The sequence below is a fragment of the Sphaeramia orbicularis genome, chromosome 16 (assembly GCF_902148855.1).
Source record: "Sphaeramia orbicularis chromosome 16, fSphaOr1.1, whole genome shotgun sequence".
Lineage (NCBI taxonomy): Eukaryota > Metazoa > Chordata > Actinopteri > Kurtiformes > Apogonidae > Sphaeramia > Sphaeramia orbicularis.
Window position 1 is genome coordinate 23,568,245 of NC_043972.1, and position 18,200 is coordinate 23,586,444.

The 18,200-nt window shown below is 40.6% G+C and overlaps 1 protein-coding gene across 2 annotated transcripts; it reads right to left on the bottom strand.

The window, feature by feature from the left end:
• Positions 1-713: 713 nt before the first annotated feature.
• On the bottom strand, positions 714-17,021 carry mtcl3a (MTCL family member 3a). 2 transcript variants are annotated; one of them, XM_030157186.1, is made up of 8 exons: positions 15,730-17,021; positions 15,132-15,299; positions 9,474-9,776; positions 5,984-6,547; positions 5,297-5,376; positions 3,147-5,019; positions 2,193-2,228; positions 1,972-2,110 (listed from the first exon to the last, which is right to left on the bottom strand). In XM_030157186.1, exons 1-7 carry the CDS (start codon positions 16,147-16,149, stop codon positions 2,199-2,201), a joined length of 3,438 nt encoding a protein of 1,145 aa, XP_030013046.1. In that variant the 5' UTR covers positions 16,150-17,021; the 3' UTR covers positions 1,972-2,110; positions 2,193-2,198. The 2 variants fall into 2 exon arrangements, with proteins under 2 accessions (XP_030013045.1, XP_030013046.1); XM_030157185.1 differs by lacking the exon at positions 2,193-2,228 and having other exon boundaries at positions 714-2,110.
• Positions 17,022-18,200: the final 1,179 nt, after the last annotated feature.

Below are 18,200 nucleotides of genomic sequence, written 5' to 3' on the forward strand. Positions count from 1 at the left end.
TGTGTATGAAGACACAAAAAAAAAGAGCTTGATCGAATTCTGAAATAACTATCATGTTTTACAAGAACAGAAACATAAGACATAAAACTGCGAGCCCCTAGCTAATCACATCATAACAAAATCACAAACATCTGGAAAGGAATGTGTGAAATTTTTATGGAATGTGTAAACTATTCCAGCTTTGTATGTGAACATTAAGTGCTCATACAAAACCCAACATCTCAAAAACACAGATAAACATTCATAGTGATGGAGCGTCCCATGGTCACGTAGTTCTGCAGTCATCATTCAGAGGAGGAGATCACAGTGTCACCAGGATGTCAGGCCAAGATTAAGAGAGCCAGACAGGCGTTTGGTTCTGGTCCTTCATTTTTTGTGATTTCAGCTGAGTAGGTGAAGTAGTAATTATCGGCAAGGACTCATCCTGATGCAGACAAAAAAAAAAGCATCTACGTGCAAAGTTTGATTAATGTTCAGAACTTCTCCTACTTGAGGACTGAAAAGGCTTTTTGGCACAGCAACAGCCACAAGGGTGTAGTTGACTGAGTACTTTGTGAACTTAGTAATCAGACAACTTTAGCTAAACATTAATATACTAGTTAAAGAGGGCCCAATCCCACAGGTTTAAGATCCCAAGAATATGAACCATTTGAAGTCGAAACACCATATGACACAAACCAATACAAGTGTATGAAATGTGAAAAGAGAAGAGAAATATTAAATCCTTATATTTATTACACAAAAAAGAACAGCAAAGGCATCACCTTCATCATGTAATTCACCACTTTGACCCAAAAAACTGCACTACTCAGTAATGTCCTGATATGTGACCACTCAGAATTAGTAAAAGTAGAAAAAAGGCTTTTCTTTTTTTTTTTTTTTTACATTATTTTTTCATAAGCATCATTCTTATTCTTATGCACAAAAATGAGAAGAGAACATACATTTTGATTAGAAAACATTAGCAATGTGTGGACAGCAAAAATGAATGCCATTACAGACAATGCAATTAATTTTCAAATCAAAAAAATGCATATAAAGAAACCAGCCTTTGGTACAAAGTTATTTAAAAAAAAAAAAAAAGGAACTCAAATCTGTAACTACTTGCTGATATCAAGTAAATGATGAAAATGTAAAGCCATTCATGAGTGTAAAGCAGAATGATTTAGTCACAGGCAAGGTACAGCTTAGGTATGTAGTGTGAGTAATGTTCAGAAGGCAAAAACAACACTGTTTTATTCAGCATGCTGAGGAAGTGATGCTTAGGAAAGATGTTTTCTGAGTTGCAAGTGTCTCTAAATCCAAAATGATCGTGTGTATTATGTATGCAACAAAATACTTTGTGCATTGAGAACACAAAGTCTGATCCTGCACACATAATACACAATACAGTACATCATAAATACATCATGATGGATTTTATTTGGCTGAATATGAATTTTAATCTGAGCTAGCATCACTTTTAGGTGTAAATACAGTATACGGAACAGAGGGAAGTCTTTTGTAGATTCATCTGCAAGGCTACACTAGTCAAGGGTAGAATCCAGACCTGAGCATAGAAAATCCATTTAGATGGTTGGCATGAACTTGAGGTGCACTGGATATGACTGTTCCTTGAAAAGTGGTGCATTCATTGTCCAGGTTGTCCTGGTCGGTTAATGGGATCACACTGCTGCATACTGCAACTAAAGCTGTTTCAGATTACTTTCTTGTCTTGGTCAGCTCCACTGGACGCCACATACATTCTAATGTTAAGTGAACTCACACTAAAGCACTTTGACTCAATACAAGTGGAGATGCAGTCTGCGTTTTGGTATGTACAACATGAATGAAAAACAAGTTCACAGTTCATAGGTTATCACTGAAGGCTTCTGGGTGGCGAAGATCAAATGATGACAGTCTCGATGTGAAAGGCATGTGAGTAGGTAAAGGAGGAGGAGGCGTGTTTCTGGAGGGCGAAGGATGGAGGGGTGGGAGATGAAGATGAGGAGCTGGAGGAAGCAGAGGAGCGGCTGGCCCATCGGGAGGGGAGGCGCCGATTAGCCGGGCGGGCTGGCCTCGAGAAGTTCTTGTGGACGGAGGAAGAGGAGACGGAAGACTCTTTGCTTTCCTGTGGAGAAACAAATGAATTACCATTTAGGATTATCACACCATTCCATCAACTGTCAAATTCAGCCACTCAGATACTTTACATTTTGTCACGTGTTCCATCTGTAGTCTTCTTGACCCTGGGGAAAACAATAGGCATATTTCAAACACCAACACTTGGATAAAGTCTGCACTCTCCGCTGAAAGCTACAGGGGACATTAGTAGGTACCTGTGCCCTTGGTCAAGAAAAAAAGCATCAGAGTGGAAATATCTTAGTCATGCAGTGACATCCAGCACTTTGAGACCATTCAAATTTTGTTTTGGACAGTGCACTTCGCTTGAGGTTAAACTAAAGTCTGTCCAATTACATTCTTTTCATGAGATCAAATAAAATAGGCTTTCTAATCGGCTCCACAATTTCTTTAGCTTTTGCATGACTTTAAAGCAGCATAATCACTAAGGCTTTCTCATTTTCTTGGACTGCCAAGGGCATTTAGTCAGCTGGCTTCTTGCAGATACTTCTGTAATTACAACACAAAGGCCAGAAAAACACATCCACTGTGCGGTCCTGTGGAAGAACTGAGACATGAAAGACTAATTTTGGTGTAGGGGGGGATAATGGCGAGGGCGATAGACCTCCTGCCAAGTTAATTTTATATGCCACACCACTCGTTACTTTTGTTAGCAGCCTTTAAGCAATGGAATGGCCCAGATGCCCAGATTATAATGGAGGCTTTGGCCTGCTTCTGTCTCTTAGCACATACCAGAAATAAACAACATTCCCACCGGAGCTGTCCTCAGTCAAGGGCAATTTCTTAGTCTTTCAGAATGGAATGGGACAGAACGAAATGTGCAAAGTTCTCCAGTTCCTGTAATTGGCCTTGAAAATAAAGGTTGACTTATCTGCATTTTAGTCAAACAAAGCATACACTGTTTTTTTTTTATTCCAGTAGAATGCCTCTAAATGTTAACATCTGTGGAAGAACAGTAAAAGACACACCTGCTGAGTGAAAAAGTGTTTATCAGTCAATTTGTGAACACAGACAACTCGACCCACCTGCACTGTAAGTTGGATCTCTTTCCCCTCCGTGGCACTGTGGCTGCTGGGCTGCATATGCAATGTGTGTGTCTGTGAGGTGTGTGACGTCGATGTGTGTCGCATGGTAAAAGGTAATGTGTCCATGTCCAGCATGTCCAGGTGTTTGACGTTCTCCTGCGTGATGCTCAGGTTTGGACTTGAAGACGTCTCTTTCTGTTGATTCCTGTTCTGTTGAGCCCGGGCTGCAGTCTCGTAATTCTTCAAAATCCTCTCCACTGCCCCGTAGTTGGACCTGGATCCCTCAGGCTTTGGGTATGCAGCCAGCGTAAGGGGCTTCCAGGGATGGTCGTTCATCACTCTGGGTCCAGGTCTTGTGATTTCAGACTGAGATGGAGGAGACACGTGTTTTGGCTGCACTTGGTGTCCCGGCTGTGTCATCTGTCTTTGTTTGTTCTCTGCACAGGGCTGTTGGAGCGAGACACCCGGCCTGCCTGGCTGAGGTTGAGCTTCATGGGTGTTTTCATTCTTAGAGCTGGAAACCTCCACAATCTGAGCCGGCTGGGTATTTACAGGCAAGTCATGCTCTGACAAGTGAACTTCTGTGGCTGCTCTGTTTTGTGTTTTCCTGGAAGGACTGTTTGCAACTTGCACTTTGTGCCTGACCTCAGAATGGTGTGTAGGGTTCTGAGAGGTTATTGTGGTAGCCTCCCAGAACGCAGCATGTGACTCTTCAGACGAAACATCAGAGGGATTTTCTTGCTTCATTCTGATTTCTGGACTTTTGGGGCCACATCTGGTTCGCCCTGCTTGGACCTCAGACTTCTGATTTGTGGAATCTGAGGCGAAGAGAGACAAAGGGACTTCAGGATCCACACCCAGGACGCCAGTGGTGACATCCGTACAATGTTGTTGATACTGAGCCTCCATGGGGGGTAAAACCTCACCTGATGGAAAAGTTGCTGAATGCACTAAACCCACAGAAGAGGCATCTGTTAATGTAAAACTGTGCGGTTCTTCTACCCCACGGCCCATCTCTGCCTGAAATAAACATCGGTTGAACTCTGCTGTTTTTTGCTCCAGCATTATGTTTCTTCTTGAGCCCTGGAGGTTTGGGCTGGCAGGCTTTATTTCCAGTGAGGATAAGAGCAAATCTACAGGCATTTCTTTGACAATTGGAGGCATGTGATGTATCTCTGAGCTTTTAAAATTAGCAACACCAGAGTTGTAATCTGAGCCCAACTCTTTCCCAGCAGTCAATATATTAACTTCTGAGAAGCTTTTCTGGACAGTCCCATATGTAGATAACTTGTTATTGGTGAACTTGCTTGCATCACAGGACCAGCGATTATGGCAACATCCAACATTACAGTTAGAGTTAGAAGGTACAGAGCATGATGTCACCACACCGTCTATTAACACTTTTCCTTCATTTTCTTGCAACATAGCCTCAAACTTCCGGACAATGGATGGGCTGCTGCATTTTCTGTCGACAAGAACACAGGGGCTATGGCACTTTCTCATAGTTGCCAAGGGGGATTCTGGGATGTAGAGTTCTGTGTCTGGATGGGTAGGGCTGCTAAGATTCCAGGAGGAGGTACGAGGGGGGATGGGTGGAGCTGTTTCCATCTCAGAAAGCATTCCCGGGCAAGTCTGTGCATCTTTGTGGCCGTCAGGATCAGGGGTACTTGCTCCCAAAGACTTAAGTGAACCTCTCTTTGCCAGCCAGGTGTTGTCTGGTGAGAGGGTGATCCAGTTGTCTCTCTCCAAGGCTCGCAGTTCGTCATAAATCTGACCGAGATCGCAGGGTGCTTCATCAAGTTCCAGTCTGGTGTTAACGTGGCCCGGCAGCATCTCTCTGTCCTCAGACTGGTGCAGAGACTCAGGCTGATTTCTGAACAGAATTAAACAGAAAAATGCATGCAATCCTTTATTAATAATTGATCACCTTAAACTAAATCTGTTTCATGTGCAGCTGTCATGAATAATGTACAATAGAAGCATGCTATTGCTTGAATATACTAAATTATTTGTCACTGACTTATATGTTGACATTAACATGAAATTACTGTAATTGTGCACATACAATAAGCACATTGAGGCATGTCAAGAATAGCAGTAATCATATTTTCATGTTGGCGTCTGGAAGTTAGCGATGAGGATTTATTTACCTCTTATCCCCGCTCTTCTTTCGGATCTCATCCTGGTAGCTACAAAGCTCCTCGCTTACACGGGCGATCTCCTTCAGAGCCTGAGATGGATAAAAAGTAGGAGATAGAGCACAGACAAGGAGATTAGTTAGGTAGAGTATGCTGCTAAATTCCTGCGTAGAGTAAACCATAACTTTGAGACGATGGTGGGCCGGATTATGAAGATTGGAAATGAAACTCATGGAAGATCTCAACAACTTTGTGACAGCAGCACAAAAATGGAAAGAGCTGACAAACGCAGTTGCAGAAAAAATTATTAGACCACCCTTGTTTTCTTCAATTTCTTGTTCATTTTAATGCCTGGTACAACTAAAGGTACATTTGTTCGGACAAATATAATGATAACAACAAAAATAGCTCATAATAGTTTAATTTCAGAGCTGATATCTATCCATTTTCCATGTTTTCTTGATAATAACCAAAATCACTTCAGTTCTTACATTAATATCTATGGCATTGTACTGACAAAAACAGTGCTTTTAGCCATTCCATGTTTTCTTTTCTGTCTGTTTTAGTCACATGATACACACAGGAGTTAGTACTTGATTGCATAACCACTGTTTTTGATGGTCTAATAATTTTTTCTGTACTAATGTATTTGTAGGACAGTTCTTTCAGTGTTTGGGGTAAACAGATTAAATTACTTACAGCATTGAGAGCAGTGGTGTTCTTCTTTTTGTCACTGCCATAATTCAGCTCAGACCAAAGAGGACGTTCTGGAGGTTCCTCATGGACACTTTCATTCCCTTTGGAAGCATTTTTAGTGGGTGATCCACATCCAGGAGCTCCGTGCACAATACCATCCAGCTCCAGTGTATCAACAGCTTCCCTGATATCAGTGGCTGAATCCTGCTGCCAAGTGCCTCTAGATCTCAATCCATCCACCAGAACAGGTTGTGTGTGGTCACTGTGGGTAAAGTGACCACCAACGTTAAACTCAGACGAGCTTTCTGCTTGGAAACAGGTGGAGTGGTGACCATCACCGCCGCCGCCACTGATTACTCTGTTGAGACCGAAAACAGGAAATGCTGGGTGTCTGCCCGGCTCTGACTGACTGCTGCTGCTAAGTGGCTCAGAGCGGTAGTTGTCGCTAAGTATGCTGGAGCCTGTGCTGGTTGAACGGATGCTGAGCCGATGTGCAGCCTTGTCGTCGTAGTGCCTCCCACTGTCCAGTCCAGTTCCTTCACGCTTCGCTCTCACTTCACAGTACAGCTAGAAACAAGAAGACGAATAGAGATTAGAATTTATTTACTTGTTGAACATAAACTTGTGCTAAGTATCACAAGCACTGCCCTTTTACAGTTTACACAAACAAGCACATTGAACCAAATATGAATAATAAGACATATTTATTTTATTAAATGTACCCACATTCATCAGACAAGATACGCATGATGTTCTACCCACTTCTTCAAATAGGTTACATTAGGTCAGGGCTCTCAAACTCATTTTCTTTCAGGGGCCACATTCAGCCCGATTTGTTCTCAAGTGGGCTGGACCACTAAAATAATAGCATAATAACATATAAATAATGACAACTCCAAATTTTTGTCTTTGTTTTAGTGCAAAAAGACTCCATTAAATTATGAAAATACTTACTTTTATAAACTATCCAAACAAAAAAGATGTGAATAACCTGAAAAAACGGAAATTTCTTAAGAAAAATATGTGCAATTTTAACAATATTATGCCTCAACTTATCATTTCTACATGTGCATTATGGATTGGATCTACAAAGACAGTAAACACAGAACATAGTTAAAATTGTGTTTAATTTTCCTTAGACATTTCAGGTTATTCATATTTGTTCAGGTTATTCACATTTTATTGTTACAGGATAGTTTGTAAATGTAAATATTTTCATAATTTAATGTTATTTTTTTGCACTAAAACAAAGACAAAAATTTGAAGTTGTCATTATTTATAGGCATAGTGTAATATTTTTTTCACATCAACCAAGAACAAAATAAGGAGTCGTTATTTTTTGTAGGTTATTATGCTGTTATTTTACTTGAGATGATATTGGTCTGTATGTGGAAGATGAGCTAAAATGAGTTCGACAGCCTTGACTGTGGAACTTTTACACTTTGCAAATTTATCCCACAGGCCAGATTGGAACCTTTGGTGAGCCACATTTGGCCCCCGGGCCGCATGTTTGAGACCCCTGCATTAGGTCAATACTTTAAGCACCATCTCTACTTGTACTGCATGAAATATTCGTCAAACTCTAAGAGACCATAAAATGTATCAACATAGTAAAATCACAAACTCTTATCCAAATCAGCCAGGGGAGGATAGTAATGAAACTTTTAAACATACTTAACAAACATTCAAAGAATTTGTTCAAATAAATTTGGATAACCTCTGCTATCCTCCCTTGGAGTCCAAAAATAGTGGCTATTTCATGTTTTCTGGGCTCCCGTCCCTCTGCTGTTTTCTTCTCTCATTTTCTGGTCTCAGAGGGGCAAATGAGAGCCACATGTTCTTTTCATAGCAAATTGTTCCAGTGTTTTAGCACTCTGTCCAACTCCTTATGTATGGCTTCTCTCATTTAAACATTAATCTGCTTCTCTGGACATGTCAGGTTTTTTTTCCAGGGAAAGACTTGGGATTCATCACTCATGTCTCTATCTCTACTTCTGTCCTTCTGTCTCATCTGGATTATTTCCCACCTTCTCTTATTCTTCTTACTGATTTATTATATCTTTCACCATGTGGGTAAAAGGTTAAACACTCCTTTATTCCTGATTCCTGCATTTACAGATGTTTTACTAAAAACTATGATGTATTTATTTAGTTTTAATCTCTATAAACACAGGCAGATCAAAAGCTTTCTAATGAGGTTGAATCATTCAGAAATGCATGTACACTTTCACACATAGACGATATCCAAAACACCATATGCTTGCATTGTTACCATCATAAAATCTACAAACTGAAATTGATTATGAATGAATCACTTTTTCTGTTTTCATTCACTGAAAATTCCATCTTATTGCCAGGAACAGAAGGAGGAGGAGTAGATTCATGTCATTTCAGCTGGTCATTTGCGCAAAGTTCTGTTTCTCCTGCTCGCCAAGTTCAAAGTCTGAGCCATTCCAGGTTATAGACAGTCTCATCTGCTTTGTCTTTGAGCTCACATAAATAACAGAAACCTCTTCCTGCTCCTTCCACTCCTTCCTATCCATATAATCTGCAGCTGCACTGATCACTGATGTTGTTTTGACAGTGTTCATGGCGAGCAGGATGTGTAGGAGGGAAACGTTACACACTGAAGGCAGCTCTGTGTTTAAGAGGTCATATTTTAAGCGCTGTGGAAACCCCCTGAGAATTATAAACTATATATGCAAAGTACTGGAAATGTAGACTTTATTTTATCGATAGGACCTTAACCCATAAAGGCCCAGTACTACTTTTGTGGCAGTTCCCAAGGGAATTCTTCTCTCTATTTAACCTTTCTTAGGTCATTTATCACCATTTATTATAATATTATCTTCTGTATTATGTTGCTTTTTATGTGTAATCGAGTATTTTCCTCCATTTCATTTACTGATCATAAAAGCTTAGAGTAAACTTGACTGTTATTATATCAAAAACAGAGAAAACTGAAGATATATTAATAACTGAACATAAACCAAGTGTTTCCATCCACTGTCATTTATCAAACTCTATAGTTTTACTGGGGAATCAATGTTGTAGAAGATGACAGTGTTTCCACATTCACTATGGAGCCTCTGAACGTCCACATGGGTTATATCTGATGACCATGAAAAGATGACAAATTGTATTTTACACTAATTATTTACATATATTGATAAGATTAGTGGATCAGCAGGCATTAAACATTTTATATCTGTGAATAATTTTGGTTGCCGGTGCATGACTGGGTCGTTATGGGTTAAAATAATAGCATTAAGTAGGTGGAAAAGAAAAAAAACGTGCAATTATTTACATGTATTGATAAGATTAGTGGATCAACAGGTATTAAACATTCACAGTAGATGGTTTTGGTCGACAGTGAATGTTTGGGTCTTTATGGGTTAACCTTAACTCTCATCTAAACCAGATCCTGACATTGACCTTTACTCCACACAATTAATCATCAGAACCTGACAAATATCCAATGAGATCACCTCACCTCTTCTATTTTTCTCTGCATATCCTTCAGCTGGCTTTCCCATTCACTCCTCTCCACATCGAACCGCTCCAGCAGCTCCGCTTTCTCTCTTAACCAATCCCTCTCATTATGTTCCAGGCGACAGCGCAGGTCCATGGCCGCCGAGTGCGTGTCCGCCAGAAGCCTCCTCTGCTCTTCCCTCTCGCGGCGGAACGTTGACGTCTCGCCTTGCTGGTTTTGAGCGCTCCGTGACGCCGCAGTGGCCGGACCTGCTGCTGCCTGGACCCCTCCGCTGACCAACCCACCGTCCTCTCTAGATTCCAACTGACGAGGAGGAAACAGACAGGGAGTAGAGGCAAGGAGAGAGAAAAAGAGAGTGGGGAGATGGGGAGGCAAAAGAGTGGGAGAGACAGTGAGGAAAACAGTCAGCGGTTGATACGAGTTCAGGTTGCAGTTGCAGAAAAAGAGAATTGGAGCCAAGAGAAATTGTTAAAAGTGGAATTAAGAGAATGCAGGAGTGGCAGGAAGAGAAGGTGGAGGAAGTGGGGGAATAATGCACCGTAGGGACAAGTGTGAGTGGGTTCAGGGGAGGGAACAGGGAAAGGATTGAGGATTGAGAGATGAAAATATCCTGTTAGAACTCACACATTGGGTTCATTGGTTCAGAGGTCAAGTCTCTTTTCTCTGATCCCTCACTGACACAGGATACAGCCAAGGATATGGCACATTCAAGAACAGCAAAATATGTCTGTAAAGGATGCACATGCACAGTCCAACAGTAGTCTGGTGTACCTGTTTTCCAGGGCACTGTACAGTAGAGTCATGCGGTTTCTCATCATGAGTGACTTATCAGTATCAGTATCAGTGGGATCAGAACCAATAAGGTGGCAAATAAGACAACAATCACTAAAGGAAGAGGCCAGTGTTGGTCATTATATGGTTATGTTTTAGCAAAAGTTGTTTCATAAATGTGTTTTGGATTTAAAACAGCTCAGTTAGAATTATTATGAACATTCCTTTATTTCCCCAAAAGAAAAAGAGAAGTAAAAGGAAATTAAAAAAAAAAAAAAAGGGAAAGAAAACACTGGTATATGGCCAATGATTTCACAATCAGTCCAGCCTTAATTAGAACACTTAAGGCACCAACAGACCACACAAATAAAATGTACTGAGATTTAGTCATTCATTTTCTATAACTGCTTGTGGTGCAAATCTCTGACAACATCATGCTTCTAAAACAGACTCATAATCACCAGAAAGCAAGAAACAGCTTGATAATATCGAAGAGTTTAATTCTATTGAGATTATTTTTTTGTGTACATACAGCCTGAAATTCCTGCAGCTGCAATCTGATGTGACTTAGATGAGCAAATGTACTAAAGTTTTGTGTGAATTTACATAATTTTATTCAAACTCATTGGCCACAACTACCATTAATGTTAATGATAGTAAAGCAATATGGCATCCCTAACATTTAACACCACATATAACTCTCTGAATTACAAGCATTGTTGAAATCATTTAGTACACTGTAAGTACACATCCACAAAACACAGAGCACAGGCCAAGTCATTTTTAGATGCTTTAATACAGAAATACTACACATTATAGTTTAAAAGGTTTCCTACTTTAAAAGTATTTAAGGGTGTGGATTTTTAGTCCGTGGATCTGTGGTAAATATGTGAATTTTTGTTGTTGGTAAAAAGGGGAAAAATCTTGGTTTTGGAATAAACCCAAGACAACGCCTGAGCATATGCATACATGCAAGTGCCTTGGTGTGTGCTTGTGTGTGTATGTTTATATGTATGTGTGTGTTTAACAGGGACAGAATGCATATGAGCATGCCGGAGTGTGTTATTTCAGTGTTCAGTCACAGACATTGACCAAAGCCTTCTTACAAGCCCCAGTCATGGTGCTATTTCTGCTTGTGGCCTGGGGTCAAAAAAATTATGGTGGAGAAAAAACAAGTCAACCCTTTCTGTCTGCTTGTGGCACTTCTCAAAGCTATCCACAATTACAGATGGATGATGGGTGCTGTCCACAGTCTATTTAAGCATCCAAAAGTAAACAAATAGTGAAAGTGCACAAACAAGAGGGTAGGAATTTGAGGGAAAAAAAAAGCTGAGGAAAAATCCATTGATTGAGACGGCATAGACAAAATATCCTCTTAAAATCTTACAGGAAATTACAGAGTTAGTGACATGCATCGGCAACCAGGTCAACAGCTTTACACACTTGTGACTGCAAACATACAACAGACTGTAGTCCGCAGTCACAGAGCGCAGAGGATCAACCTGCTCTGTCTTTGGGCCACCCTGTATGTCACAGTATGGTGCAGGGTATATAAAGGTAACTGTGTCACCACGGTGACCCGCTATAAATAGTGGGCACACAGACTTGTACAATGTCACATTCCTGAGGGAGGTGGGGAGACGAGGTAAAGGCAGGAGGGGGAGTTGGCTGCTAAAGCAGAGTGAGATGTCTCCTAGCTGCCAGCAGCTTTCATAAATCAGTGGCATGCGGAGAAATATGCCTGGAAATATCCGGCCTAAGACCTCTGCCTGGGACCTTGGATGTGTGCTTGGTATTTGGTGGTGGAAGTGCCCAAAAAGGATGTGAAAACAACACTACAGTAGTTACATTCATTCATTCATAGCCCACTGTGACAAGGGGCGTGCTATCATAAATAACACTAACAAGCCACTGGTCATGAGCAGCAATTCTGATGCATAATTACAGTTGTAATATGTCATATATTTTGCCATCTAAGAATACTTTGGAATAAGTTATGTATGTATATATTGACTTATGTACTTATTATATGCTTACTTCAATGGTATCTTAACCCATTCTGCTGCATTAAAAATTGCATAGCATCAATTGAACTATTCTAAGCTACAAACCACAATCATTCACTGCAGGGCAAAGTAGAAACTAAGCTGAAGTCAAAATAATATAGTCCTTTACTGCTTCTTTTTCACAGTATGAGTGTCTGGACCAGTCAGACAGCTGCGGCCCAAAGCAATAAACATGCACCACTGGAAAACAGTATCCTATAAAAAAAAACATGAATGGAAGCGTCAGCATGTTAAGTCTCATCGTAATTTGCATAAAAGACATCTTTCACCACAAAAGAGCCGTATCTAACTACAAATATTTTTTTTTTTTAATTCCAACTCAGTGAACCCACAAGCTGTAAAAACCTTAAGCATCCAACACTTCTTTGACTCACAACTTTGCTCCATGATCAACACTTCCATTCTACCTTTAAAACACTTGCTGTTTCAGCTCTGTCTGAGCTAAAAAGAGCTCTCTCTCCTTCACTGAAACCAACATGTGGAAAATGACAGTGGAGTCTCTCACCCATGTTGAAATTGTTCACATTTAACCTCCAAGTGAAATGACGTTACACCCACTTTGCTCTACTGACCCTGTATTGATTTATATGCATTCTCGTCTATTTTTTCACCGTCACGTGGCCTTGAACTGTTAATTAGACGGAACAATATTTTAAGTTGGACAGACTCATTTAGACCAGCAGCCAAATGACAAATATAATCACTAGGCACACCAAAACGTGATTACAGAGCTGTAAAAGAATTACTCTACACAGCGAAGTGACACATGAGATGTAATTTCTAGATATAAAGTCTGTAAGTGATTCATTTAATTCTGGGCAAAACATGATTTAAGAGTCCTTCACTTGATGTGTTTTCAATGTGATGAGCAACTTCAGATTAACACGTAGTAGTGAACATGTCTCCAAAAGTATAAACTGTGGCAGGATGTGGCATCAGGACAAAACAACTTTTACAACTTGAGCTAACCCCGCCTAGCATGGCTAAACTCCAAGTCACATTTTCCCTGGTCTGTTTGTGCAATCAATATAGACAACTGCATGTGGGTTTCTGCATGTCCGCAGTGTGTTTTTTCCCTTTATAAAGTCAAGAACATGATTAAAAAACAAGTGGATTCCATAGCTGTAGTGTTTAAACATTAACCTAGCACATGGAGACTACAATTAACACTTTACAAATACATAAAGACATTGTCTGAAGCACAGAAAACCTTTGTTCTATCCACAAAATCGCAAAGTTCTCAGAAGTGGCAGTTTTCTGTGCCTCATATGCGTTAGCATCTCGGTTACTAGTGTGTGTGTTTATGCAGTATGTGTGTGTAAAGACTCCTGCAGGAGATTAAGCCTCTGTCTCTTGCTGCTTCACTGGGCTTTGCAAACACAAAGCAGAACAGTAAATGTCTGTTTCTAAAAGACTCTCTGTCAACTACATTGTGAGAAAGCACAACAGCAGGAGGACAAGAACAGCTTAAAGCAACACTGTACTATATTGTTACATACTGCACAGTGGAATAACACAACGACAGATCAACCAATACTGTGTATGTGGGCTATGATCTGGTGAATGTGTGTTACTGCGTTGCAGTCCCGTGTAAGGGTGTCATCCCATTTCTCAGTAAACTGCTCTGTAGTAGCATTGCACCAGCTTCTTAATTTCCAGCACCACATTATGGAATTTATGAGTTTCAACACTTCAAAGAATCTGTTGCTTTTTTAAAAATCTGATAAACACTATGTGGATCTGAACACAAGTTTCATAAATTGTGGAAATCTTTCTTAATCTTTTTTGACAATCCTATGACGCATGTACAAGGCCCTTAACAAGTCAAGATGTATGTGTGTATATAATTTTATTTATATCTACAGTGCCACATCATATATGCATATAGATCTGGTGACAGCAAGGAGTTTGGGTGGGTTTTGTTTGATTTTTTTCTTTTTTTTATGTGTGAATACCTGTGTGTATTCTGGATTTTGAAATTTTAATAAACATATCTAAACAGGCTTTTTAAAAATTGTATCTTCAGAGGATGATTAAAAAGAAAGCAGTGCCAGATTAAGAGATAATTGGTAAAAAAAAAAAAAAAAAAAGTATCACAAATATATAATCAGCAAAAGTTCGTCATCCCATAAATAAAACCTGCATCACAGAAAACAACCAAAAGGTTTTCATTTTCTCAAACAACAAAGAGTGAACAAGTTTGAGCAGGTCTGTAAATGCTTTAGATCTGCAAAACAAATCTATTTTTTGTTATAACTAGAAGAAATGTTAAATCCCTAAAGCCACAATGCTTTGAAGAACAACTATGCATGGCTCTTCAAAGTGATCCGTGTGATGCCTGACACAGCATGGCACCGGTATGCAAAATGAACTCGAAGTATTTTCTGCCCATTTTAACAAACACTAGATGTCCATTGTAACGATATGGTAATATTTCACCTACTTAAGAGTAAGTTGCTGACAGTCTAGTTGAGTATTCATGTGTGTGAGTGCAAATCTTTTGTGCATAGCTGAGACTGGAGCTGGATAAATGCCAAGGTGACTTATCACCCTGCCTCGTGGGTGGCAAACATGGCAAGTCCAATTTACACCAAAATGAAGGCGAGAAATGAGAAAATACACTATCATAGCGCACAGAAAAAGAGATACAGAGATTAATTAAGGAAAACACTCTCTATGAAGGGTCCAGTGTGTTTTGGAAGTAAAATATGAAATTGTTTGTTTTTGCAACCCAAAGTAAAACACATACTAATCATTTGTTTGCAGATGCTTTTGAACACATCTCCATCTCATCATCCAGTGGTTTGTGTTTGCATCCCACCTGTGCAATCCTGCGTTTAAGCTCAGCCTTTTCCAGCTCCCAGGAACATCTGTCTCTGGTGTACTGTAGCTCCAGCTCACTCCTCTTCTCCTCCTCTCTCTTCACCTCCACCTGTACCTCCTCCAAAACTGTCTTCAGGTCCAGCAGAATCCTTCTATTCTCCCCACCCTGCATGAAAACACAGGCAGCGACCTTATCAATGATGTGTCATGCACAGATTTGGAACAATTGCATGAACATAAAACGCAAAAGATAATGATAGTTTACAAAAAAAAAACATCTATAGTCCAGAAGAAAATGAGCCAACCCTGGAAATAACACCAAAATATAAAAATATCACTGTTATTATGTTACAGTAATCCATCTGAGTGCAGTTAATGTGGCTGCCAGTGACCTTATGAACTATAACTGTCCTAAATTAAAGCTTTTAAGTCCAGAGGAACATTTAGTAAAGCCTTGAAATCATGTCAAAATACAAAAATATCACTGCATTTATGACACAGTAAAACCACCTGAGTGCACCTATAATGTACAATGGTTACCACAGACGCACTGCAGGACCGTTTTCACCACAGTTCTAGTAAATAAATCCAGTTACTTGTATGTTAGCCACTTCTCTCAACAATGATTCCTTCTCTCGCATCCATTCTTCCTTGTCTTGTACGTGTCTCTTTTTCAAATCCTCAAATTTCTTTTTGAGTCGAATGTGCTGTGTTTGCTGCTGCTGCTGCTGCGGTTCGACACTTGGCCACATTTGGCCCCTGAGGACTTCAGCCTGCGTCCCTGCCCCAGGCTCTAGTCCTCCAGCAGAAGCCCCGAACTGGTGCTCGCAGATATGACTGAAGACGGTGGGCGGAGAGGAGATTCTTTTCAGTGGGTTACGGCTTTTGCCCCTGCCTCTGTCTGCCCTGTCCATCCTGGTGCAGGGCACAAACTCCCATCCCTGAGACGGGACATAACCCCCTCCGGTACCGCCCCCACTGTGCAGCCCCGACCCATTCATAAAGGCGCTCCACATTTCTCCAAAGCATCAAAACAAAAACAAGAAAAAAAAAAAAAAAAAAAAACTCAACAAGATAAATCCATATAAGGTGTTTACCAAGAGTTTCATAAAATATAAAAAGAAAATCTGGTGTTACAGTTCAGGATACTTTCTCATCAAAGTTTTACGCATTTGCGCCTTTTTATCCAAATCCAGCCAAATCCCCCGTCGGTCCCACAGCAGCAGCACCAGTCCCCGCTGTGGTCTTCCAGTCGACGGGGGTGGACACTTTGGTCCCCTTCATGTCTTCACAGGGACAAGGTCAAGGCGTCATTCCGGTGCCAAAGTCCCCTGGGTGTCTTCTTTATTTATTTTTTTTTATTCTCCTTCTGAACTCTGTGGTTTTCCCTTTTACATGTTTACGTCGAAATTTCTGCACGCTCTGTGGCGTCTCTTCCCGCTGCACAGAGTTGTTATACGCGACAGTCCAGAGCTGGCAACGACAAAACACCCAGCAACCACTCCGACGCGAATGGGAGAAGATCCCAAAAATATCATGCAGCGCTCTGATGTATGAGCAGCGGAGTATTTTTACCCCCCCTGTAACCATGACTTTATTTTCCTAAAGCCAGCCTAAGGGCGTCTGGAAGCTCAAAGATGCGGCAGAGGGACATCCGTTCATCAACACCTTATTGCTGTGATTACATCGTGGGATAACCGTGCGCGGCGCCCATGGCAACTAATGATTTTACGCACGGCGCGCCATGATTGAGTAGGCTATTAAACCCTGAAAAAGACCTTTATGCAGAGTGTGACTAATTTTAATAGCAGCAAACCCGGATCTCACAACCTCAAAGTGGTTATTCTTTACATTAAATTGGAGTTGAAGTACTAAATTTGCGTTAAGAAGTTGTATCCTACCTTTACTTTTTCCTCAGTCGGAGCGGAACTGTCATTGCCATGCGTTTTTCTGGATGAAAACACAAACACACTGCCGTCTTTCTGCCACTTCTTACCAGCTATTTCAGCATGAGAGAGGGATGACTATCACGAGGAAAACGACGAACTAGGGGATTTTATTCAACTTCATTTCACAGATGATACCAAGCTGAAGCCGGAAGCTCGTATGGAAACTTTTAAGTCGCATGGAACAGCTTTTTATGCGTAAAAACGTATGCTTTTCTCATTTTCTCTGCTTTCTGACAGGCTGCCATTGCTCAGCTTCAGCGAGGAGAAAAAAAAAAAAAACACAACACATTTTCCACATGCGAAACACGTGTCATTTGGCTGCAGACCTACCTCTTCTTCTAAAATCCTGAATGCAACTTAAAAGTCCGCCAGAAACAATAATGGAAAGGCTTTTATTTTAGCCAGCGAAGTACCTGGAGTGAAGTCTGGGCTGGAATGCAGTGGCTAAGTTAAAACAACTGGAGAGCGACAGCCTACAGCTGAAATGATGCATTCATTAGGGGAATAAAATACCCACTCACTCTCTCTCTCTCTTTTTCTCTCTCTCGGTCCACAGCTGGCTCTAATATCTGACGTCAAACATCCCACCGGTGGGATGAAAAGAAGTGGACCGGTTCCGCCCACGTCCCGGTGGTCAAGTCCGTTGGTTAAACAGATCCACCATCAGCACATTTCTGGCTTGATTTTCAGACCCACCCCAGGGTATTTTTACACAATCCTGAATGTCACATTACCAAAATCCAAATAAGGGTAAAATGCCAGAGCCCCCAGTGTAAATACTTTATGGATATATAGATAATTTGTCACAGATAAAGTTGACATTTTGGTTTGATAAAGGAGAAAACAGAACTTGGAGGAAGGGTAGTTGGTCCAATTTCAGAAAATGTGATGGAGTGTGATGTTTATGAATTCAGACTACTGCTGCAGAAGAAGTATCCTGAAGTATATCGTCCTCTACAAAGTTTATAATCCCATATGTATTTGTGTTATAATCTTACAGTGAAGCAGAAGACTGAGACAGACAAGGAAATCCTGCAGAAAAATAACATGACATCATCTCAGCAACTTCAGGTGGGCGATAAACGAAACAGTTGAAGTACTTCACTACAAGAAAATGT

Coding starts and splice junctions, on each gene's coding strand:
- mtcl3a (XM_030157185.1), bottom strand. CDS start 16,149: ATGTGGAGCGCCTTTATGAATGGGTCGGGGCTGCACAGTGGGGGCGGT. Junction 9,777..15,131: donor TTAAACGCAGGATTGCACAG/GTGGGATGCAAA, acceptor CCTCCTCGTCAG/TTGGAATCTAGAGAGGACGG. Junction 6,548..9,473: donor TGCAGAGAAAAATAGAAGAG/GTGAGGTGATCT, acceptor TCTTGTTTCTAG/CTGTACTGTGAAGTGAGAGC.